Source organism: Camponotus vicinus, unplaced genomic scaffold, assembly GCF_025532165.1.
Source record: "Camponotus vicinus isolate PSW18456_S1 unplaced genomic scaffold, iyCamVici1.0 SCAF_1, whole genome shotgun sequence".
NCBI lineage: Eukaryota > Metazoa > Arthropoda > Insecta > Hymenoptera > Formicidae > Camponotus > Camponotus vicinus.
Window position 1 is genome coordinate 31,564,547 of NW_028141945.1, and position 25,663 is coordinate 31,590,209.

Here is a 25,663-nt window from a genome sequence, read left to right on the forward strand (position 1 = left end):
CCTACGCATTATAGGAAAAATATTAAATATTAAATTTATAGAACGAGAGAAAGAGAAAGGAACTCTTCTCTTCTCTTTTTCTCTTTCTATAAATTTAATATTTAATATTTTTCCTATTGTGCGCAGAGCCTTAATTCATAGCGCTGTGTTTACGAAATGGACGGCAAATTCACGTCAGTGTTCCCAGAGATAAACAAATTTTACCACACGCGGGATTTTCTGCGCGTATCCGAAAACTTGCGCAACATTCCATTAGTACGCATGCGCCAGTCATCCCTTCCCCCCCTCCCTGAGAGCAATACTGGTGTTCGTCCGAACAGACCGAGTGTGATAAACGTTATTGCATAATTATGTGAGTATAAACAACTGTAGATCGCACTGGTTTATCAATCACCTGTCGATTATCGGTCGCTACTACGATCGATGGAATTAATTATAATGCGTTGCGGCACAGTAATTATGTAATATTTTTTTCCCAATGATAATTACGTAATGTTTTCCCTAGTGCTATCGACATTAGCACTCTTCACCACGGATTCTTGACTATTGTATCTTAACCTTCGGCTTTCTTTATGCATCGATGAAACGAGCGATGTTATGCAAATATATATTTAAAAGGTTGCAAGAGAAGTACATAACCTTTATGTTAGAACTCCTCGTATATTAATAAGATACGATATTTGTACACCTGCGTGCGATAAGAACCCCCTCTACGCGCGATAAGGGATCCCCGATGGAGAGTATAAGACGAATTCATGTGCTCCGAAATGATTTGATTAATCCTATACCTGTAGAAACGATGGTGGCACATACAGTACTCCTGGACTTCACGGTGTCCAGTAGCGTAATCGCCGATATGGAAAAACGATCGGGCTTGAAGTCGGCGATCGGGAACGTACTAGCGGAACATTTCATCGGTCTCAAGCCATTGACAGAGTCTAATATCGATGGCAGTTTGCTCGTTTTATATACCGGACCTAGGGGCAGTCTGATCACTGTCAGAGGATACACGGAAGGTCTGATTACATTAAACATCGAATATTACAAGCAGGATGATCAGGAAGCTCTGTTAACTTTTGAGGTATGTATGCACCAAATTAAACAATTTTGACAAGTAATAGAAAATGTCCCTTTTATGAACAATTTTAAGAACAAACGCTTATAATTGTGAAAAACACCATATATCCTTATATGTATGTATAGGTAGAATTTATCCTGTATTTATTTATTAATGTTTCTTCAGAAATTTAAAGAGGAATAAATAGCGAATGTAGGTTTTCATTAGAACATTGTAACTAATTTGACAAACAATGAATGAACAATGCAACATAACATGATAAAATTATGGCTAGTTAAAATCTAAAATAGTAAAATGCAGGCTGTTAAAGAAAAAGATATCAAACACACAAGTTCCCATTAGAGTTCCATTGTAACAAATTTGATAGACAATTGATTATAAATATAATGTGTATCTCGATACATATTTATATGACTTAGTGTCTTCAAATAATAAAATTTAAAATCAAATTAAGATATAAAATAATAAAATACTAGTTATTAAAGGAAAGGGTTCAAAATCTAAGGAGCATATAATACTCTTATTGAATTAAAAGTACTTAATTAATATAGTTCGAAAAATTTATTTCATTCAGGATAAAAAAAATTTTTGACTTTAATAATACAAATGATTTATGTAAACTTATTCCTTTTATTGTTAACAATTGCTCAACTTCAAGATCAAATAAGTAAAATCAGCAATTTGGTTCTAATTTTTTTCCTTTGTCTTAATAAGTTAAAAAAAAGTGAGAGAAATAACTACGCTTAATTATAAATAGAAACAATATTTGACTTTAAACTTTGTTGAACTCTCAAATTAATTATACAAACAAATTTTTATACCTGTATTTGTAAAGTTTTGAAATATGTAAGATCAAATAAGCACATTACAATGTGATGTGTATAAATGGAGAATTATGTTATCTTGTCTAAACACACAATGATAAGATAATTTTTATACCCAGTGAGTAAAAAGTTAAATAATATAAGAACAAAATCATAAAGATCTATTATTTCGATCTTATTAATTAAATATTATTTTATTCAATTTCTGAGTACTATATGTCTTATTAGTCCCTTCTTTTTAACAACCTGTATAGGCATTTTTACAACAAAAGTAGGAAATATGATATAACTGTCAGAATATTGTAGCAGTTGCGATACTTGGAAGCTGATGTTGCCATGGCTTTGAACAGCCAGCGTAGCAAACACTTACCGCCAATAAGACGAGGAACCATATATGACCTCTATCTGACGCTATCAGGTAGAAAATGTTTTCCCTCAATTAAATTTTGTTCCTCGTTTACTTTTCCTAACACATCTACTTTACATATATATATGTAGATTTCATATCATGAAATATTTTTGGCATAGAAAGAGTTACAATCGCTATTGACTGTCATTAATAGATATTTAGGATAGGCCGCTTGTTAGGAATGCTAACTTAATTTTTCCCAGCACTCTTACATTCCCAAGTTTTCTATCCAGCACCCTCAATTTATTCATAAAAAGATTTTAACTACTTATTAAATATATAATATTTGAATATATATATATTTCTATTACAATTATTCTCTTGCTGTTTTTGATCGTACGAATAAAAGCTCTTAGGCACTTGATTCAATATGTAGGACACATATATCACGTTATAAAACTTACTTCAAGAATGATTTCACAACACTGAAAGATAATTAAAAGATCTAACGTAAACATATGACTTGCATTATGTAAATAATTATTATTATTATTAATGTTATTACATTTTCCATTTTCTATTATTTTAACAAATTAAAATTCTATTAAAATAATGCTTACACATAACTGAAATGTTTGTGAAGAATTAAGATATATATATATATATATATATATATATATATATATATATATATATATATATATATATATATGTTTATAATATATATAAAATTATAAAATAATTTAAGATATTATTTTCGTGATACTGTATTTTGCTTCTTTAATATTCGGAAATTCTTATTTATCCTTTAAATTTTAAAATTATTTAATTCTTAAATTTGTAAATCTTTGTCACTTTTAGTCGTACGATTCTCGATAATACAACATGTATAAATACACGCAGATACAGCTATCTTTATCATGACTCGCGTTATACCGCTTGTTACGTATCATTTGTTTGGACAAAGATAAGTTTTGCCATATATCATGGCTTGCCAGATTTTGACACCTTTTTTTAGCTTCCTTAACAACAAGGAGTGTAGCGATTCCGTTTTACAAGATAGTGTCTTTGTTCTGTTCATTCATTGGTTCGGCTTGATGATGATGATGGTGATGATATAATGATAATGATGATGATGATGATGATGACGATGATGGTCATGACGATGATGATGATGGCCGATCGTGATAGTTTGCCAAAGAATTGGAAGCGGCATTGCAGACAGCAGCAACCGCTACACGGTCGCACACGCTTACCCCAATTAAACGCGGTGGACCTTTTGAGAGATACTTTCCTACCGCTGGTGAGTTTTTATTTATAATTATGTTTACGGACCAGCTAACGACCGCTCTTACGAAGGAACTGCTTATACTTAAGGAGCTCGATCAAATTGGAAAACTAGTATTGTCCATCGATTTGTAAATGTTTGTATTATAAATGTCCTCTCGTTTTTTTTTATTTTAAAAGAAAGTATAATACGAATAAAGAACATCTATCTAAAAATCTAAAGTATCGTATATATCTCTCAGGCGTTTAAGATCGAAATTCATCAAGCCATAAACCTGTAAAATTTATTTAAAATGATTTCGTATATAATTGAAGCTTATGAGAGGCCCTAGGCTTGAGAGATTTTTGATTCTAGACACCTTTATATTCGTTAATAATATGCATATAAAAATCTGTGCTCGATTGAATTGATTTCCAGATTGAATATCTGGAACGTCTACTTCTTCGCGTTAATATCGAGGACATTATTGCATGACGAAGCGACCGCAGCTTTAATAGTATCTTTTACAATCGTCCCTCCTCTCACATCATTTTTCGTCTGGTTATGATGCTAACGTTCCCATGCGTGTTATCAGCTTTGTCTTGCGATACCTCGTTTTCTATTTGTTGCGATGTTTTTCTTGTATGAAAGCATGCTTTAAATTAGCGTTTATTGTAACTTAGCGACAAGTATTGTCAATAAAAATTACTCTTATTCAAGATGAACGGCTACTGGAGTATGACATCGACAAACTCGTATTCGAGGCTAGATCACCATATCAGAAGGTACAAATTGTGCACTCCAAATCGCTTGGTAATCTGCTAGTACTCGACGAGCTACAAAGTAAGCGACATTATGTTATAATTTTGTCTACTATTTACAACTTACTAGAAATTCTTCCATAGATATGTCCGAGGCAGATCTTATATATACAGAAACACTGATGCAGCGTGGCAAAGAAAACTATGCTGGCAAGGAAATAGTGATACTTGGCGGTGGTGATGGCGGCCTATTATGGGAATTGTTGAAAGAAAAGCCAAAATTTGTCACAATGCTAGAAGTATGTAAACTAAATTTCATATCATAATTGTGAACAATTTATACTACTTCTCATATTTGCTTGCAGATAGATGATATTGTCATGAAAGCTTGTAGTCAGCATATGCGAAGCATATGTGGTGATTGCCTAGACAAGAGAAAGGGCGATAATTATGAAGTAAGGTTTAGTCTTGAATTTTTGTAGATTATTATATATATTTGAATTTATAAGAATAATATAACGCTTTATAGATTATTGTTGGAGATTGCGTGAAAGCATTAGCGCATATGATTGAGGAAGGACGACAGTTCGATTATGTATTCGGCGATTTAACGGATATTCCTATTAGCACAACACCACATGGTGATGCCTGGGACTTTATTAGACTAATCTTGAACTCATCAATGAAGGTATTAAAACCTTCAGGAAAATATATGACACATGTAAGTATTTTCACTTAAAAAATTCAAAGTGTATCTAATTTTATTAATTATATAAGAAGATTTAACTTTAATTTATAAGTATCAAAAGATATATATTTTGTTAAAAGAAAATTATATACAATTTTTCAAAGTTCTAGATGTAGAAGTCGGTTTAAAATATGTTATAAATATACTTTTTACTATTGTATTTAATATATTTTTCGAATAGGGAAATGGCGCGTCTTGTCCAGAATCCTTGAAAATGTATGAAGAGGTTCTATTACAACTGTGCGTGCCGGTCACGTTCACAAAGGATCGCGCCTTTGTCCCATCTTTTTTCGAGGACTGGATCTTCTATCAAGTCTCATTGAAATGATGGAGCAAAGGATATTCAGAAACCTGGAGGATTATAACAAGGTGGCCTCCTCACAATCGATTGTCTCTTTTATGACACAAGCTTTATTCCTTACTCCTAGCCTTATTAATTAATGAAATTAGTTCCTGACTGAGAAGTAAATCAAACTATTATTAATTAATTCATCTTGTAATACATCAATTAATTGCGCTATATTTTCTCTCGTCAGATTTTTGAGAGAATTTGTTTACATTTTTAACATTAATGTAAAACGGCAGCACTGGAAAGTGATTCCAAAATTTGACAAACATGTGATAATAAAGAACAAATATAGCAGTTTTTACATTAATTTACGACAATTTTCTTAATTATATTTTTTATAAACTAATTTTTGTTTCCTTCGATAAGTAAATTTCTTTTTTTATTTCCATTGCTGCTTCAATATATAGATTGTTTTACTTCAAAACTGAACAAAACTTTCAAAGGTGCTGATATTTTTACAAAAGTGTAGTGAAAGAATTAATATTACAAGTTCTAATCTGTTTTTTAATTTTATTTAATCGCTAAAGATAAGAAAATCAATTTATGTTGTTATGCTCGATCTGTTAATCCTTTATCTACATATAATTATTGAATATAATTATTTAATCCAATATTTAAAATTTAAATAGCTTTTTACATCGGTCTGTTTTTTTCCTGTTTAATATTCTTAATCAGTAAAAGGATTAACAGCAGTGACAAGTGCATGTTATTGCCTGCGTCTGCGATAATTGTATTGAAACATATATATATATATGGCTGTGTTCCAATATTCACTGAAAATCTATAGTATACGTCTCGTAAACGATAGATTTTCAGTATTGGCAGTGAACATTGGAACGCAGCCTATATATATAATATATATATGTTGATATATACATATATATATCGCACATATAATATGCATACATATATCGCATATATAAATATATTCTGTATTGTAAGACACGATGTATAAAAATGATGAACTTTGTCAGGATAAATTATTTTTCTAGCAAATGTTTTTTTTATTTGAAGAATTGATAAAATATAACTGAATGTAAAATAAAATATATGTATACTCAATTAACCCTAAACAGTATAAAACATTATAATTTAATATATACATATCGATATAATAAATTTATATCATAGGAATAAAAAAATTTTTATATAAATTTTCATATAAAATCTAATACATTTTCATATAAAATCTAATAAATTTTTGATTGATAAATTAGAAGTCAATTTAAAATAAATTTTTAAAAACAGAATTTGAAATTTTATTATATGTTATTGTTTTAATATATTAAAAAGAATGTGTTACGAATTCTTATACAGTTTAGGGTTAAAAAAATATGAAATCAACAAAACTTAAATTCTGCATGGGCATAAAAGTATTAATTAAAGTAATGATGGGTATTTCTCCAGTTATCTTCTAATTCTATATGTGCAACTTTACAAACAATATTAATTTATTAAACACCTTATTCTTTTCTCACAGTATTTTAAATATAATATAAAAACACAAAATATCTATTTAACATCAGTAAGTTAAGCGACAGTGCCCTAAAATGTAAAAGCGTGAAATAATCCTAGATTACTCCAGTTTCTTGCAATATATTTATTGAAAGATTTTAACTATATTCTTTAAACTGAGCATTTAATTTACTCGATTAATTGGTTCAATGGAATCAACAATTACATGCATACGCACAATCTAGTTGTGTAAGTGAAAAGAATTTAAATTATATTATAACAATGAATTATAAATTGATTATTTACAACATACAATCATATGTTATATTTATAAAAAGGATATTGTTTGAAGAAATTGTTACATTAAGATTATTCATTTATTCATTGTCAAGATTCACCGACCAATATATTGTTCATTAAAAACATAACACAGCAAATAAATTGAAGACTAATATATAAAATAAATACGCGATATATTTTAAATAGAATAAACACAGTCTTATAAATTGTTTCATAAATTATATCATGAATTTTAAGCAATATTTTTCAAAAGGGCACTAACTAATTTTGTTCGATATTTTAAGAAAGTATTTGTTGTATAAACACGAAAAAACCAATAAGTACTGTTGCAAAGGTACTAAAGCTTATCAATGTACAATAAATCTTTTACTCTTTCTCCTTTTTACAAAGCATTTGTTATATAAACGAAGAATAATGCAATAACTGTCTGTTGCAGAGGTACTAAAGTTTATCAATGTATACAATAAATCTTTTACTCTTTCTCCCTTTCTTTATCGTTCAAGTTTGGTGTCTTTTTTCATATTCCTTTTTTATTCCAATGTGTAACGATATCAATTTATTTTACGAAAGATTATATAAATTAAAAGCATCTGGTATGTAATTCTAAGGTAGATCAGCCTTTTCAGTTTGCTTTCCATAGCTCTGGAAACTTTGGCCCCAATATAAATACCAATTGATGAATAAGATTACAGTTTATTACAAAGTTTCACTTTGGATATTTCTGAGAATTGTCCGATTTCGTGAATCGCAGGTTCTATCTCAGTCTCTGCAAGAATTTGTTGTAACCATTGCTGTACCTGTATCGGATGCTCGTAGTTTTTCTTTCGTTGTTTCGAGTATCTAATCATTTCGGAGTCATCCTGACTCGACATTTCCTTATCTAATTCTTGTAAATTATTTTCAATCTCTTCATGTGTCAAGATATCTAGCCTACAGGACTCTGTGTTTTTATAAGACATCTCGAGGGACTGTATAGTTCGTGAATATGCTTTGCCGAAGGCATGTAATCCATCTAAGGATACATGTGTTAGGCCAAGTTTGCGTTTTATAATTAAAAGTGGTGAACATCCTGACAAGGATAATGTATTTTTGAAAATCTTCAATGCGTTGTTTTTTACACTTTGTGAATTTTGTAAATTTTTGAAAGTAGGAGGCAAACTTGAAATACGTAAGGTTCTATAATCAGATATAAAATCTTTGCAACGTGGAAGGCTCAGATCTTGATCTTTGATTTTTTGGCATGTAATCGCCTTGTCAAAGCTAACATGATCTTTATTAGCATCTTGGTAATCTACAACTTTATATGGCTCTGCATCCTTCACTGTAATACCATTCAATCCATATGTTTCAATATTACCAAACTGACGTATTTGCTCCTCCAATTCACTTCTATCATTCAAGACTACTATTGACGATGGCAGAAAGTCCAATGAAGTCTCTACTAGTGAAAGTTGTTGTCTATGAATGGCTTCGGCCTGACGTAGCAGTTGCTTTTCTCTAGATCGAAGTACTTTTACTAGTTCGTTGAAACAGCTTTTGATTTCTGCCTCAATCTGCAAATTATGTTCTTTTTGTAATTTAAACATTATCGATTGTTAAAAAATTTCTTTCTTATCATGCTTTCTAGGGTTACAAGTACCAATCTTCATATGTATTTAATCAATTTTAAAAATATATTGTAAATAATAAAAACACTAATCTTGTTGCTATTTTACAACAGCAGTATACTTGTTTCAAATGCTTAATTTATTTATTTTAAAAAGTTTTTATAATTTCTATGTTAAATGTTTTTACATACATTTCTTTATTTGTCTTAATTTTAAAATTTGTGAGTGTATATATATATATATATATATATATATATATATATATATACTCACAAATTTTAAAATTATAAATATATGTATACATATATATATATATATATATATATATATATATATATATATATATATAAATTTATTGTATAACTATCTTCAAAATATTTGCCATACATATAATAACAGTTCAATTACATATTTACAATGTATATAACTTTTGTGGTAAAAAAATCTCAAAGAAAAATCATAGCATAAAATTTATAGCTACGTAGAACGAAAAAAATATTGAAGTTTAGCGCACAAACGTAGACGTACATACAGAAATATTGAAACATGGCAAATGTATACCTGGGCAGATTTCTCTTCCAGGAACCTCCGTTTATTCGTTATCAGTTTTATTCGCGACTGATTGTCCTCGTCGTTATCCGGCTGACTTTGCTTGCCTATCATGTTCCTATCACCCCTACTGTGCCAATTCGATAACGCACGCCAGGAGAGTTCGATCAGCAACGCTCGACCTAGCTCAACTATCAAAGTCGAGCCACCCGTACAATAATATGCGTCGGTCGGGTGTCGCGTTGCCGACCGGGATACGGTACAGTGGTGGGGAGATAGATGTCACCGCCTGTCGCAATCCACAACGGGTGTGGAAAGAAAGGGGTAAAAGATAAAAGTGCGTGCGGCACAAGAAAGTACAAGACGACGAGCAACGTACGAGCGGCAGTCTCGCGCGGCTCGTCTTGTGGTGGAGTGCGAGTATGGCGAGTTGATTGGGACGACGAGGCGTTTTTGCACATACATCCACGGAGAGAGAAAGCGAGATTCCGAGAGGCGATCGCTCTCGCGCCGAGACACAAGATTTGGGAATAGCGATACGTTAATCGCCGCGGGCGAGCGCGCACAATCTCGAGGAGGCGAGGATTGACAGCGCGGAGAGATATTGAAAGAGATCGAGCGATCCACGCACAACGACGAGAGTGCCTCGCTCTCTACCTCTCTAATTTCCCCATTTGTTTATCTATCGATCGCACACTCGTGAATCAGAAGGCGCCGGTGCTACCGGACGCTCGCCCGGTGACTCGCGCTTCAATAGAGGAAGTGGCCTTGCCCACGACGGGAATACACCGGTTTTCGCGACGCATACACGAGCTCCCTTTCGACGTTTGACAGATCCAAGCTTGAACCACAGTCCGTGCCTGGAGCCAGCGACGTCGCGCTCGACGGGTCTGAAAATTGTCTGTAAGGTGCAACGCCAGCTATTATAGGTATGTAGTAATACATTTTCACCATACGCACACGTACACACGCGCACACACGATACGCCTGCGTGTATACGTGTGTGTGTGTGTGTGTATGTGTGAATGAAGCGAATTGGGCAGCTATTCGTGCCCTTTGCGTGCGCGGGCGCGCGAGTATAAATCGAAAATCATTCAGAAAAAGCTCTCCGATTAATCCTCTTGCGTTGATGACTCATGTATCTATTTTGTCGCGCTTCATAATCATAGAAACAAAAAAGTCGCCTCATTTCTCATGCGTATCTTTCTTCCATGCATATGTATTTTTAAATTTGCATTTGCACCGAAGTTGTTTTGCGCGGAGCAGAATGTATGAGCATCATTTCAATTTATAATGTTTTTTACAATATTTTTTATATGCTAAATTATTTATATAGGAAAAAAAAGTCAGGTAATAATAATATCGATATTTAATCAAACCGTAATAATTAAAATAAGTATCGATATTATTGAATAATCTATGGAAATTTATTAGAATAAAAACATGTATCGTGACTCGATTTAAACTCTAATAAATTTCAATCGATTATACAAAAAGTATACAAACATATCATAAAAACATCTATATTAATGAATGTAATTTTTCAATATCGAAGAAAATCTATGCTTTTTGCGTGACTTATCTCAATCTTATACTCGCGGCGTAATTTTATAAGCAATTTGTCGAGTACAATTTACATCAACAATTTTTTTTTTTTTCCCTTTCCGACGCTGTATTCGATCGTTTCGAGCTTCGTCCTCCGCGAGGACGACCAACGCGACGTTGAAATTGCGGGTTGAAACGCGAGGATCCGTATATTTGGACTTTTAGATTTCGGTCTCTCTCGCACATCGATCGGAGAGGTGGTGCATCGCGTGAGATCGAGCGTCGAACTCGGATTGGCGCGCTCGTGGCTCACGCGTGCGCCGCTCCATCCGCGGAACGTACTTGCGCGCAGCTGTACGTTCAAAAGGCACCACGAGGAGACCGTGATACTCTAGTCGTACTTTGGCACGGCGTAATTATACGTTTTCTTATCGTTGGTATGATTTCCCTTGGTCTTCGAGCATCGAATACCGATCGACCTACCGAGAGTCTCGAGGGAACGATATTCAACATTCCGAGGTAAATCGCGAAATGTAAATATTGACGTAAAACATATGGCCTTCCCTTCCCATATAGCACAGAATATTGCAGCAATATTATTAATATTGTTGTAACATTGCAGCGACATTGTAATATTGCCGCAATATATTCTTAGGGATCCATTTGAAAGGAGAAATCATTCGTGGATATCGAAAAAGAATAAATAGGAAAGAAAGACGAAGAAAAAGTTGTTGATATAGATTTCACGAGCTAATTGATAACGATGATAGAAAAACTCTTGACGCAGAGAGATGATATCTGATTTCGAGATTCTTTTCCTTATTCGATTTTTCCTTATTTCTAGATGTTTTTCAGAAATCGTTTATGTATTCGTATTTGTTACAGAAGCATTGACGTAATAATCATTAATCGTCAAAAATGAACAAGGTGGATTACATGGAGGTAACTCTCCCAAATTATTCCTACATCTTTAATTTCGAAGAGACATTCAGTCACTATGAGACCAAGCAATGGATGATGAAGAATTGGACGAATGGTTTCTATTACTGCGGATTGTACATGATCTTAATATTCGGCGGGCAACTTTACATGGCCAGCAGGCCCAGATTCGAACTCAGGGGAATATTGTGTCTTTGGAATACGTTATTGGCTACCTTTTCTATCATCGGTTTCACCAGAACGGCGCCCGAATTAATTCACGTTCTCAGGCATCATGGATTACACCATAGCATTTGTATACCAAGGTTAGTTGATTTTTTATTATTCCATGAATTTTAACATTTACGCATATTTTTTAAACACTTCAAATAAGTTTTTCGTACTTTGGTGATTATGTATGAATGAAATATATCATTCTACATGTCTACTTTTATTATTTATCAATTGTATATTCTGTATTGTATACAATATACAATAATTAATTAAGTAACTATATGATAATATGCACATAATCTATGCCTACACATTTAAATTTATATATTCGATGTTGATCAAATTTTTGTCCCACATAAATATTCACGAGACATTTATATGGATATACATTCATATAATATTATTATATGAATGTCACACTTGACGTGATTATTAGACATGCAAAAAAATGCGAAAACAGAACTTCATTAAAGCGAATCGCTTATCATTGTTATTATTCGTTTGAAAACAAAATTTATACTAATAAACAACGAGTCCATATAATTTAAGATGTAAATGTTAATATGTAAATTTTTAACTACTCTCATAAACTACATATATTATATTTATTTCAATTCGCTTGTACAAAGAAATAAAGATTGCAAAAAGATAAAAATATTTCAAGTAGTTAAATAGGTGAAAATTGTTAAAGGAAATGATCGTGGCATTCAATAACATATACATTATTGTCAATATGCATTATGTCCTTCAAAGATATATTTTTTAATTATTTGCTTATCATTACGCACTGAATTTTAAAGTCTCAAAGAAAAGAATATTTTATTTAAATTTTTATTTGTGCTTAACCATAAATTTGTTTGTATATGAAAATTTATCAAAAGGGACATAAAGATAACAAAAATAATATAAAAGTAACATAAAAATAACATAAAAAGTAACTTAAAAACATACATATAATTTTATTATTTTGATATACAGGGTGTCCCATTTTAACTTGGACAGTAAAATATCTCAAAAACTAAGCCCAGCAAACAAAAATGTTTCAGACAAAAGTTGTATGGTTTCGAGGGGGCCATACCAATGGTACCATCTTATGGCCCCCTCGAAACCATACAATTTTTGTCTGAAACATTTTTGTTTGCTGGGCTTAGTTTTTGAGATATTTTACTGTCCAAGTTAAAATGGGACACCCTGTATATCTTACACTGAAAAAAAATTCTGAGATACATTTAATAATGCATTTTTGAAATATATTTAATTTTTATCATCAAGTATAATGATAATAACAAGATATTTAGTAATAGTTATAAACATTTTAAAAAAGGATTAAGTAAATTATTTCGTCTTAATCAATCTTATACAGTTAAATTGAAACTATTTCATCATAATTTAGTGAAATGGTTTCAACATAGGTGATTAAGACGAAATAATTTACTTAATGTTAATATTTAATAGGTTCTACTAAATGTAAAATATTTTTTTTAAATGTCTAACTATTACTAAATATTTTGTTATTATTATTTGATGAAAAACTAAATATTTCAAAAAATGCATTATTAAATGCATCTCACAAGTTTACCCAGAATTTTTTTTCAGTGTATTTGCGCTATATACATATATATAGTCATGCATTTCACGCATGTTTCGATACGATAATATACTAGCATATTATGACTTGAAAGATCTCCTTTTGTTGAAAAACATCCACAAAAAGATGTACGATTATCTATTCATCACGCGAAAGAGATACAATTGTCTATGGGAATTATTCTCATTTTATCCTTTCTCTCTTTCTTCTCTTTCCTTAACTATATTAAGTATTGATTTAAATAATAAAAACATCTTTATCTTTCGGTTTGTAAATATAGTTAAATCTTGATATAGCTTAAATTTTTTTATCTCAATGAAAAAAAGCAAAAAATTGTCGCGTTACAACATTTCAATTTATTATTAAAAATTCAAAATTATATCAGTCGATTAATAGGTAAAGAAGCACTGCTTTTCGCTATCAGATACCAAAAATAATTTCTTTCTATTGCTTTTTGATTTATTTATTGTATCTTATATCGAAGCAATTATTTAATTTACACGAGAACACAAAGAATAAAAAATTTATCTAACAACGTCACATTTTTTAAGGAAATTATTAATAATTCTTATCGACTATAAATTGACTATGATAAGATATTGACTATAAAATAATAATAAATTAATAATAATGAATTTGATTGCAGTTTTATTGAACAAGATTGTGTATCGGGTTTTTGGACATGGATGTTCGTGTTGTCGAAACTACCTGAATTAGGCGACACTATATTTATCGTGTTGCGTAAACAACCGTTGATCTTCCTGCACTGGTATCATCACATTACCGTCTTACTGTACGCTTGGTTCTCGTATTCGGAGCATACCGCATCCGCGCGATGGTACGTCGTAATGAACTACTGTGTCCACTCGATCATGTACAGCTACTACGCTCTCAAGGCAATGCGATACAGACCACCTAAAGCGATCTCCATGGTAATCACTACGCTACAACTCGCCCAGATGGTGATCGGCTGCGCCATCAACATATCTGCCTACCAATACCTGGAGAGCGGCAAAGTGGACTGCCACATTACTCGCATGAATATTCGTTTTAGCTTTGCGATGTACTTCAGCTATTTTGTCCTATTCGCGCGATTCTTCCACAAAACGTATCTAGCCAGAAAGAAGGCCAACAAGAAGCATTTTGCTAACAGCGAACCTGGTCACATCGGTTATAATGATAAGCTCAAAGCCAACTAAGGTGGTAACCAGCGCACCAAGACGCTCGGAAGTCTTTTTCTCTATCTTTTTGCCGTTTTCTTTCTCTTTTTATTTTCTTCTCTTTCTTTTTCTTTTTCACGCCGCTGGTCGACGTAGTCATGTACATCCAGGATCTATTTATATTAGGAGATATTAGGGTTTAACGGCTTCTAGGATTCACGCATTTAATGGCTATTACTATTAAACTGATGATTTTTGAACTGTGATGTGAATTTTAAATTATAATATTTTATTTTTTCTGTATTTAAAGATTATTTGATTAAATAATAATTGCATGTTAAATAAAATTAATGAGCATTATACTTTTTTATTAATATTATATTTTTTAAATACAATTTGTCTTATGTTAATTTTGTTAATAATAAAAATACAAATATATGTTTGTAAAAATATAAATGCGTTTGGTTTATGAATACATGTATGTATTCTTAAATCGAATTAGAGAAAGCTCATTATAAATATTACTTTTATTAAATTATTGTGTCTAATCCGATTGAAATTATATTTATTGCACAGAACTTTAATTCTAATTATTAAAATTGTTATGTCAATTAGTGCCGAAAAACTTAAAGTTATATAGAGCCTAAAGCGTATAGGATAACTCTAAATCTTTAAGATTATTTGTAGGATCTATATCCTATAAGAATCTAAATAAATTCTCTTTCATATATATGTAGAAAATCATATACATTTCTAGGAATCATCGAATTTTAAGTCCATAGAGCCTAGAAACCAATTTCTCTTTAAATCCTTTAGATTCTAGAAGCCGTATATCCTAGAGGTTATAGATTTTGGGTGCTATTTCTCAGGATCTTTATATCCTAGGATTCAAGAATCTGTAAATCCTTGCGAATCGGTAGAGATTAAAATATTTAAAATGTATGTATTTTTCAGAATTCTTTTATCCTAATATTTAGGTCTTGTAAAATAATGAATTCATAAATTTTCGAATTAACGAGAACCTAGGATTCATATTTCATATAATCTTCATATCCTACGGTCTGCGTCGATCTCCTAAAATCTAAATTTTTCAAGATCTTTAGATCGTAGGATATATAGCCAATTAATATCCGCTTATGCGCGGAAAGTATCTTGAAAAGGAGATTCACTCAAGAAATGTAGCGATACTCCTTTTCATTTTTTTATATGTAATTAATAAAGAACTACTTTCGCATATAATTGTGCAAACGCGCGTAAGCGTACACATGCATTTCTTTAGGTCTGACCGGCTGTTGCACAACATTGTTATTATGATTTTGTTACTATCTACATTTCTCTTTTTTGTGCAATTTAATATTGATATTATTTAATAATAATTTATATAAGATCAGATATATATACATGTGTAAATAATAATTTCTTATCATAAGTCCTGCACGATATTTACCGAATCCTCACTTGTTCCTACAATATCTCACAGTGGTTTAATTGTAATTATCATAAGCTTTCCGAGCGAAGATTCTTAAAATTTTTTTCGCAGTCATTTAAATTTTAAACGAAGAGAATTAATTAAACGATCTTTATCTTTTTTTACTGTTTAAGCAGAGTTAACTTATGATCCATAGATCAATGATCACAAATATTGGAAAGAAAATATTTTAGGTGTACTCTTTCATTTTATAAAGATTTAACTGTTCGCGTCAATGTAAAAATCTCGACCTAAATAATGCGTAGAGGAATGTGTTAAGAAGCATATACGGTGCTATTGTTTGTAGTCAATCTGGCCAAAGTAAATAAAAATCTATTTGACGAACTCCTTAATGGTCATATGATAACGAAATTCTTAATGGTCATATGATCAAACATTCACAACTTTTATTTACAGACACGCAAATTCTTGAAAAATTTCAGAAATTTTATTAATTTATTTTCTATTAATAAACTACTTAAAGAATAGCTTGCATATTTTGTATTGACGGAATGAATTTGTAGAAAGCATAAAAAAGGCGTTTTTATCAAATTCATTGATATCAAGCTCATATCAAATTCGCATCATATTAGATTAAATATATAGATTAAAATCTGTACGTTACCGTCGAGAAACTTTAAAAGACATCTCAAATAAATAATTATGAATATTGTTGACTGTCTAATATACTCTCGCGGGAGAAAAAGTTGTAATCGTCAAGTAAATTATCAATTTAATTAATCGCGGAGAAATGCGTGTTTTTAATAATCGCTTACGAATTTACTGTGCAAATATTATGTCAAATTTTAATTTACGAAATTACGAATTGTTACAAATACATATTCCGTCAAAAAAGTCACAATTTCCAAGTAAAATATAAATATTCAATTGGTTATTTCGTAATAAAATATTCAACTTCATTAAAATATTCAATTGGTATTTCATAAATATAAATCGACCATTTCTTGATAAAACATACTCTTCTTCATGCATCATTGATTATTTACTATTACGTTGTCGCTTCTTATGCAATCGTTATTTCAAGATCACCTTTGTATCTCTTTAATTTAGCATAAGTATATAAAGTATATAAAGTTTCACGTTTTTTTAACGTGATATATCTTTTATAGATAGCGCACGATCAACTTTTTTACCGCAATATTGATATGGTACTGGAAAATTTGTTGAATCTTTTATTATTAATAAGACATGTGCGATGCGTTCTTATACGTGATATTTTAATAAAATAAGATCAATTGCTTTTTCATAGTATTTAAAATGATCTCCTGAGATTTTAATTACTAAAATATAATCGAAGAAACTTCAAAAATGTGATTTGTGCCAAGTTCTTTATAAAATCTGCTATATTTTCGGAGATGTGCGGTATTAAATATTGACCTCTAAGTGTTATTTTTTCTTTTTTTGCAAAATCGTGTAATTTTTAAAAATTAGTATTCAATGATTTGATTTAGTATGAAAAAGTGCATTTTTATTGTATTTCTTTTTGATATCGAAAGAGAGAAGAGAGTTCAAAATTCATCTTGAACTTTATTTGCAAGAAATATTGAAGTTTGCATTCACGTGAAAAATTAATTATTTGTTTGATGTATTTATATGGATTATTTATGAAATAACAAATTTGAATCTTATATTTTTTATATAATTTAAAACCTTTTATACGAAAATTTCTAAATAAGAACTAGTTTTCCATCACTTATTAGTTTTTAAATTATATGATTTTTAAATTACATAATTTTAGAAAAACAAAGATCAAACAATTAATATTTAAAAATATTTCTCCGAAATATTGCAAATTTTGCAAAGTGCAAATTAGAATTAATTAGAATAAATCTTAAAGTTTTTAGATTATGGTAATTCTTATGAATCTTAAATCTTTTTTAAAATTCATAGACTATAAATAACTTAGTAATTTCATAGCTTAAATAAAAAATAATGTAACGCAATAGCGCACAAATCCAAATATAAAAGTGCAGATTAAATATTTTGCTAACTATAAGACTCTCTAATATAATAGTATTTTCTCCCATTAATATTTTATTATCACACTTTGATTTTTTCCGAATAATAATTAAAACTGTTAAAATAAATTCTAGTTTGTATGGATCGCAAAATTTCATGCTCGTTATTTTGATCTAAAATAGAAAAAACTAGCTATTTTTTTATTTGCGAATAATTTCTCAACATAATATAATCATAGTAACGACATTTATTAAATTAATTACTCTTCTTAATTTGATATTAATAATAACATTCCTTGAATATTATAATTTTATAATTTTTATTTAGATAATATTGTATGTAATTAAATATATATATATACAATATATATATATATATATATATATATATATATATATATATATATATATATATATATATATATACACAATAAATATATAAAATATTCTCGCTAGAATTAATTTAGTTACGATTTTACGATTTTTAATTTACGACAAAACAACTCATTCAATCTTGTTAACAGACGCACAATGAGTTTGTAAACACGCGATGAACTCATGCGTGATTCACGTGTACGATCGTACGACTCTCGTCTGATTATGCGATTCGTAAAGTTAGATGTCAGTAGTGACCATTGGTCACAAAAAAGATACATACATTATGTACATTCAAGTCTTTATTCCTATAACAAAAAATCACAAAAGAAATTATCGTCGTTAATCATCCGTTACAAACAAATTTTATATTTTTATAATTAATTATAATTAATTATATGAATATATCCAAAAATATTTTAATAATTTTTTTAGACAATTGTCTAAATATAATAATCATATCTCGATTAATTTTCTATTAGCCAATACTTGCAAATAGTTTTATCTTAATATTGTGAGAAGGAATTTAAAAAAAGATTGAGAATTTGCAAAATTTTAAAAAGCTTTTCAATATCTTTCTACACAATATTTTAATATATATCAATATTGAATGTTTATATATTTTAGACATTGCAAATTTCTAAAAAAAATGTAGACATCTGTTAAAATTAGACTTACTTCTTTATTTCGTCCCCAATCTTCAGAGATGTACGTTAATAGGTCTGTCAAGCCCTCAAATTCTGTTCTACTTTGAGGTGGATTATTCTTTGGTATTTTTGGTAATAGGGAACCCATTTTGAACCTAAATTCTTCTGCATTAGTGGCTCCAGAGATTTTCCAGATCCCATAGAAAAATAAGCCACATCCTGTGATAGCAAAAAGCGAGCCCCAGCCAAGGGCTCGTATTGCTAATGATGCTCCTGTTTCGTTAATTCCTTTAACGCCAGAAATTCCTTCTCCAAAGTGTTTTGGATCTTGCTTTTTGGTAGCCCCCACCGCTCTGGCAAAACCAGCAAAGGCAGAAATACTTGCGACGGTGCTTAGAAATACTGCAGCTATAGAAATATCAATAAATTTATTGAAAAAACATGTAATGTATTGCGTAAATATTAACGGAAAGTAATGAAAAAGATAAAAAAACAAGACAAGCTGGAACTGTGTGAAGATTAATTGATTATAACTCAAAAATGTAAATGCGAACAGTATGATGTATGTTATATAACATTAAAACTATACAGGTAAAAAAAATTGAAATATTAATTTCACAGTCGTGAAAACTATCACTTATGATCAAAACATCTTGTTTTTTATCCAGCATTTTGAATTTTTTCAGTATTTTGAATAATTTGTATTCATGATAAAATGTATAAAGCACACTGTGTAATAACTAATGGAGTTTTTCTGAACAAGATTAATATTAAAACAAATATTTTTGTATGTTAATAATCGTATGAAAAATTACAGTTTGCAGCTTTTTATGTGTTAGTGACACATGTGTATCAGAGGCAGAGAGAAAACGCTTTCAAGGATAATGAGGTTAGCTTGAACAGCGGACGATATATGTGCGGCAACGGATAAACCTTACAATTTCCGTAATTCTTAAATTAAACTTACCGTATATTTTCTCTTTCTGTTTCGCAGATTTTACAACGGACGTATTCGCAGCATCCTTCGATTCCGCCATCGCATTCGAAGAAAAGTAGCTCGACGGTTATTCCGCCATTTTTAAAGTACCCACGCGTTTACACATGCGGAATAACCATTCACTAGTCGAGTAATAATACATCTAACGTATACGTAGATTGTAGATATATGCGCGCATTTTATAGAACCCGGCCATTAATTCCATATGTCAAAAGTGAGCAGAAAGGTTGCCGGGACTTTTTTTTAGTATTTCGTTAAATCGTGAAGCACGTTTGACATTCAGGCAAATCGAGTTTTGTGAATTTTCAACGTTGACCCGCAAGATGGAAATGGAAGGTAATAATCCTGTTGTTTTTCATTTCACATATCTTTTTCGTTTTTCTCTACTTTTAAAAAGAAAGAACATAGATTTCTTTTAATGTATGTTACAGGCGAAGTAAAGCATAACATTGATGAACTCGTTGATGATTTAAAACACGCTGTAAAACTTGATATCTCACAAGATGAATGCCCTAATATCATTCAGATATTGGATTCTATGGTGAATGTTAGTAAAACTTCAATTGAAGGTACAATGAGAAAACTGCAATATACATTGAATTGTACTATAATAGATTTGGATGTGTGACTAACATTTTATATTTTTTGTCTTTTCCCAATTTATCGTCAATCTGTAATTTGTGTAATTTAATATTGTATTATGTAAAGTTGTTATTAATTAGTATATGGTTTTAGAGACATCGGAACTAGTCATTGATGAAGTTTTTCTGATGTTGCTTGGACACAAATCTAAACAGATTGTAGTAAATACAACAAAAGCCATTGCAGAGATTGCAAAGACTGAAAAAGGAAGGGAGAAATGTACCAATGCAGAGTTGGTACAAGCATTGATTGAGTTGCTAAAAAAGAACGATATAGATATACTGACGCCAGCTTCCAGAGCTATAGGAAATATCTGTTATGATAATGGTTGTTGCAACAGTCGCATTTACATAAGAATTTTTGAACATATAAACATTACATATGAATTTATCTTATATAACTATCCAAAATAAAAGTCAAAGTTTCCATTTTGATGATTTATACATATTTTTATATATATAAATTGTTATATATATTTATTATTATATAAATTATTATATATATTTATATATCAAGCAGTCAGATCATTTGTTATCATGCGGATATAAATATTTATTATAAAATATATAAATATTTGTTATCATGAAAAGATATAAATAATAGATTTAAATATATTATTAAGTTATACAATTGTGTAGTAACCATGATAAAAAATATATAAGCTTCAATGAGAAACATTTATTTTACAGAGAATGGTAAAAAATTGGTGCGGGAGCAGGATGGATTGAAAGTAATTTTAACAGTGCTGAAGAAAAGTATTGCATTAAAGGATGCTAAGGGGGCCAGTTTTCTGCGAAGTGTGGCCACTGGTTCTTTATTAAATTTTTTGGTGGATCAGGAAGCATTGTATGAAGAGGTAATACTTTAACAGAGAGAAGCTACATTTCTTTGAGAGTATATATGCTATAAACATTGAATAAAATAATCAACAATGATGTTAAAAGCACGATGGATAGGCAACAATTATAATTATACATACTCCATCAGGTACTCAAACAAGATATAGTACCCACTATTTGTAGTATCTTGGAGGAAGATAAGACCAGCGATGGTGAAAGGACAGTATATGCACTACTCATTCTTAGCTTATTAAATGGCACGAACATTATATTTCTTGATGAGAGATTAACGAAAATTCTGATTGATGTATTCATCAGCGACACTTCCTCTGAATTATGTGAAATGTGTTTGGAATTATTACATGGTCAGGCCGAAGATGGTAAATTAACGATAATTTTATTGATTAATAATTAATAATTAAATGTAGATTAAATTAATTTAAATTAATCTTTTCGTGTAAATTAAAATGAAATAAAGTAAAAATACCTTAATATAATTAGATTTAATTCTGAATTTATCCAAAACATTAGATTTAAAACACATGAATGAGTTAAATTGAAGTAATAATTATAAATTATAGTTATAATTATAATAATAATTATTAATAATATAATTTCAACTTTTTAGAAAAAGTAAAGTTATTGCTAGCCAAAACAGGAGTGTGCGACTTACTCCTCAAATTATTAGAAAAACATGGTCCACATTGCAATGATGAAGAAACGCGGTTTGTTGTGAAAATTGCTTGTAACTTGATCGTTTTAATCTTAACTGGAGGTGAGTTCTGAGATGAGTTCTCAAATCCAATATTATTTGTTCTAATAAATATACTACTTTTTGCCTAGATGACAGTATGAACTTCCTTTATGATGATAGCAAAGGGGCTGTCTATAAAAAGTTGGTAGACTGGCTAGAGAGCATCGATGAAGACTTACAAATTACCGCCGTTTTAGCTATGTGCAACTTTGCACGCACCGACATACATTGTAAGCATATGGTCGAAGAGGGTATTCATCGGAAACTACTAAAACTCCTTCAAAAAAATGATAGCAAGTGTGGCGATATCAGATGCCAACACGCCTTACTCAGCGCATTACGTAATCTCGTCATACCTATGGATAACAAATCGTTGATACTCACCGATGGTTTGATCGATGTACTTTATCCGATGTTGGACATCCCTACTTTTCCCGTTGTTTTCAAATTGCTGGGAACGCTTAGGATAGTCATAGATGGCCAAAGTGAGCACTCATAAAAACCTCTCTTAAAAACTAAAATAGCAACAATATTTACTATAATTTAATAAGAAAATAAGGTAATAATAATTATGGCCGAGTTACTTGCTGTAGGAGAAGCAGCAATCTCCTTAGGACGAAGGGAAGATCTGATCAAGCGAACGGTTGAATGGTGCAATACCGCGGATCACCCTGGCGTTCAGGGCGAAGCGAATCGATTAATCGCTTGGATAATGAACAATAGCAGGTTCGTTTTCAATGAAATTTATGAAATAATTCCCACAAACTATTGATATATTTTTTAGGGACAAGCAAATTGCCTTGTTAATTATCAAATACGGAGCAGTGCAGCATTTGGTTAAAATGCTTCTGGCACAGCATACATTAATGCAAAATGAAGCAATACTAAGTCTAACGATACTGACAAGGATCTGTCTGACGGAATCTGAAGAGTTGCTAATCGAGGCGGACTTTGGGAGTAACATGTGCGAATTTGTTAAAATACGCGCCAAGGATCTCGACATACATATTGTGTTAAATGCGTTATCTTTATTGGATAGCGTCGTGCAATCAGGTATTACGGCAAAAAGTGTTATTTTGAAAAAGGATTAGCTATAGCACTAGAATTGTTCAATATTTAATCACACTAAATAATTTTTTTTAGCCCGGTTAAAAGAACATCTCAAAAACTGTGGATTAGCCGACGCGTGTAAAACTTTGCAGTTCAAAAACGAAGATAGTGCTGAAATCTGGACGCGTGCTACTGCACTGCGAACCGCGCTGTGCACTGCCTTGGATATAAGTTAGGAATTCGATTACTAAAAGTGTTCTAGAAAAATGGATGACCAATTCAAACATTACGCATTCATGTGCGTTGCCATTGTTGTATCTTCCATTTATTCCAAAAAGCTATACAAACTTCTCCAAGATGACCAAATCATCATTCAATTTGATCCACAGATTACAAAATGTACTTTATTTATTGAGAAATATATATTCTATTGATGTACTTGTGTTATTGCAATTAATTTATTAGTTATAAAACTTTTGTTAAAGTTTTCTTAAGAACTATTTCGACTAAGATCTTAACTTAATCGATAATTGACTTACTAAGAATAATATGTATCTAACATATAAACATATATATCTATAATATATTTGTAATTTTTCAAATAATTTTTATTATAATTTTGTGATCTGACATGTAAAAGATGAAATTAAGAACGACCAGTTAAAAATTTTTTTGTTTCAGTTAAATTAAATAAGTTCTTCGGTCGGTCGTTCCAAGAAAGTATTGAAGGTATATATTTCCTATATTTGCAAGAGTATATAAAATATATACTCTTATTATTTATACTCTATATTTTTTTTATTTAAACATATTGCTTTATCACAGACGAGATACTGTTAAAAATAATCAGTTTTATGAGTACTTACATAATATTTGAAAAATCTGTTGTATATTACGCTCTCTCAGGAAACAACGACCAAAGTAAAAAATAATAAACGTAAATGATAATAGAAATAATTGATAATAGAAATGCATGAAAAAGAAAATCATATTACATCGATATAAATCTGAAATTTAAAAAAAATAATTTAATATAAACAAAACAATATTACAATACAATATATAATACGATATATAATACATATAAATCATAAATAAAAAAATGGTTATAATTAATTATTGATAATAATTTATTACATAAAATTATTTTAGTATGTTATTTCTTTCAATACTATTATTATTTATTTATTTATATATATGTATATGTGTTCTTTTTTCTTTCAACATCATTTTTTATTTATTTATATAGCTTCCTAAAAGTCATTCTTTTGAAGTGTAAACTAAAAATTATACTGTAAAATCTAACTTTGGAAAAGTAGTAAAACAATTTAATTGCAGGTTCAGTAATTACGTGATACCTCAGTCGTTTAATGAATAATTAATTTATAAATTAAAATATTTTTATAATTTAACATTTTGTATATACAATATATTTTGATATAGACTAAATATATTTCAATACTAGTCGCGATCGCATTTTGAAAAAGGATTTAATAATATACGAAGTTTCATATCATTATTTTATTGTTTGAGTGTCACATTGTGAATGATAACAAGCTCATAACACAAATAATCCCGTATTATAGTTTATGCTGCCAAGATCGAAACATTATTATTGATAATTCGTTGCCGAAATATCAACCTTGGCGGCAATAATACACGCTATTATTATAATTTTGTTATCATTCGTACAATGACACTCGAATAATAAAGTGAAACGCTCCGTATATTATAAAATTATTTTTTTTTAATTAATTATTAATTATTTAAAATTAATTATAATATTCAGAGTGAATATGCTTTGATATTATCAAGTACTGTAGTAACAAGTGTTAGTGTATTATTGTAACGAATGGGATATGATTTTGATTTCGTGTAAATATTTACTCTCAAATGTGTTACTCTTTCACGACAGAACAAAGTGCGTATTTCATGTAATTATTCCGTGATCAGGAATACCGTGCAAAGTATATCATGTAATCAATTAATCGTATTTTATTATATTTTATTTTATTATTAATCGTGTTTTCGTGGGTGAGTGTAAGTGCCATAAAGAAACAGCAAAGGATGTACAAAGAAAGAAAAGAAGTGAGGAAAAGTGAAAAAGCATTGAGGAACATACGGAGCACACACATATGCGATAAGTAATTTATAAAATATTTACCATATTTACATATTAT

At 30.1% G+C, this 25,663-nt stretch overlaps 5 protein-coding genes across 12 annotated transcripts; 3 read left to right on the forward strand and 2 right to left on the reverse strand.

The window, feature by feature from the left end:
- Nucleotides 1-250: 250 nt before the first annotated feature.
- Nucleotides 251-7,633, forward strand: Sms (spermine synthase). Of its 5 annotated transcripts, none has more exons than XM_083079994.1 (8): nt 251-352; nt 795-1,081; nt 2,209-2,320; nt 4,239-4,361; nt 4,424-4,578; nt 4,645-4,734; nt 4,809-5,000; nt 5,209-7,633. In XM_083079994.1, exons 2-8 carry the CDS (start codon nt 800-802, stop codon nt 5,353-5,355), a joined length of 1,101 nt encoding a protein of 366 aa, XP_082936120.1. In that variant the 5' UTR covers nt 251-352; nt 795-799; the 3' UTR covers nt 5,356-7,633. The 5 variants fall into 5 exon arrangements, with proteins under 5 accessions (XP_082936120.1, XP_082936126.1, XP_082936097.1 ...); XM_083080000.1 differs by having other exon boundaries at nt 2,212-2,320; XM_083079971.1 differs by lacking the exon at nt 2,209-2,320 and adding an exon at nt 3,443-3,554.
- LOC145960530 (uncharacterized) lies at nt 4,239-10,159 on the reverse strand. The gene is made up of 2 exons (XM_083080080.1): nt 9,300-10,159; nt 4,239-8,684 (listed from the first exon to the last, which is right to left on the reverse strand). The coding sequence occupies exons 1-2, from the start codon at nt 9,399-9,401 to the stop codon at nt 7,818-7,820; spliced, it is 969 nt and encodes a 322-aa protein (XP_082936206.1). The 5' UTR covers nt 9,402-10,159; the 3' UTR covers nt 4,239-7,817.
- Nucleotides 9,610-16,128, forward strand: LOC145960592 (very long chain fatty acid elongase 6). Of its 4 annotated transcripts, none has more exons than XM_083080190.1 (3): nt 9,610-10,216; nt 11,721-12,076; nt 14,219-16,128. In XM_083080190.1, exons 2-3 carry the CDS (start codon nt 11,751-11,753, stop codon nt 14,769-14,771), a joined length of 879 nt encoding a protein of 292 aa, XP_082936316.1. In that variant the 5' UTR covers nt 9,610-10,216; nt 11,721-11,750; the 3' UTR covers nt 14,772-16,128. The 4 variants fall into 4 exon arrangements, with proteins under 4 accessions (XP_082936316.1, XP_082936298.1, XP_082936326.1 ...); XM_083080172.1 differs by having other exon boundaries at nt 9,611-10,216; nt 11,718-12,076; XM_083080200.1 differs by lacking the exon at nt 9,610-10,216 and adding an exon at nt 11,102-11,351.
- Nucleotides 16,129-18,610: 2,482 nt separating this feature from the next.
- LOC145960652 (transmembrane protein 242) lies at nt 18,611-20,326 on the reverse strand. The gene is made up of 3 exons (XM_083080271.1): nt 20,169-20,326; nt 19,233-19,609; nt 18,611-18,862 (listed from the first exon to the last, which is right to left on the reverse strand). The coding sequence occupies exons 1-3, from the start codon at nt 20,236-20,238 to the stop codon at nt 18,857-18,859; spliced, it is 453 nt and encodes a 150-aa protein (XP_082936397.1). The 5' UTR covers nt 20,239-20,326; the 3' UTR covers nt 18,611-18,856.
- Vimar (visceral mesodermal armadillo-repeats) lies at nt 20,137-23,921 on the forward strand. Its single transcript, XM_083080262.1, has 10 exons — nt 20,137-20,534; nt 20,630-20,767; nt 20,934-21,167; nt 21,530-21,696; nt 21,828-22,059; nt 22,308-22,454; nt 22,523-22,918; nt 23,027-23,159; nt 23,218-23,486; nt 23,577-23,921. The coding sequence occupies exons 1-10, from the start codon at nt 20,522-20,524 to the stop codon at nt 23,717-23,719; spliced, it is 1,872 nt and encodes a 623-aa protein (XP_082936388.1). The 5' UTR covers nt 20,137-20,521; the 3' UTR covers nt 23,720-23,921.
- Nucleotides 23,922-25,663: the final 1,742 nt, after the last annotated feature.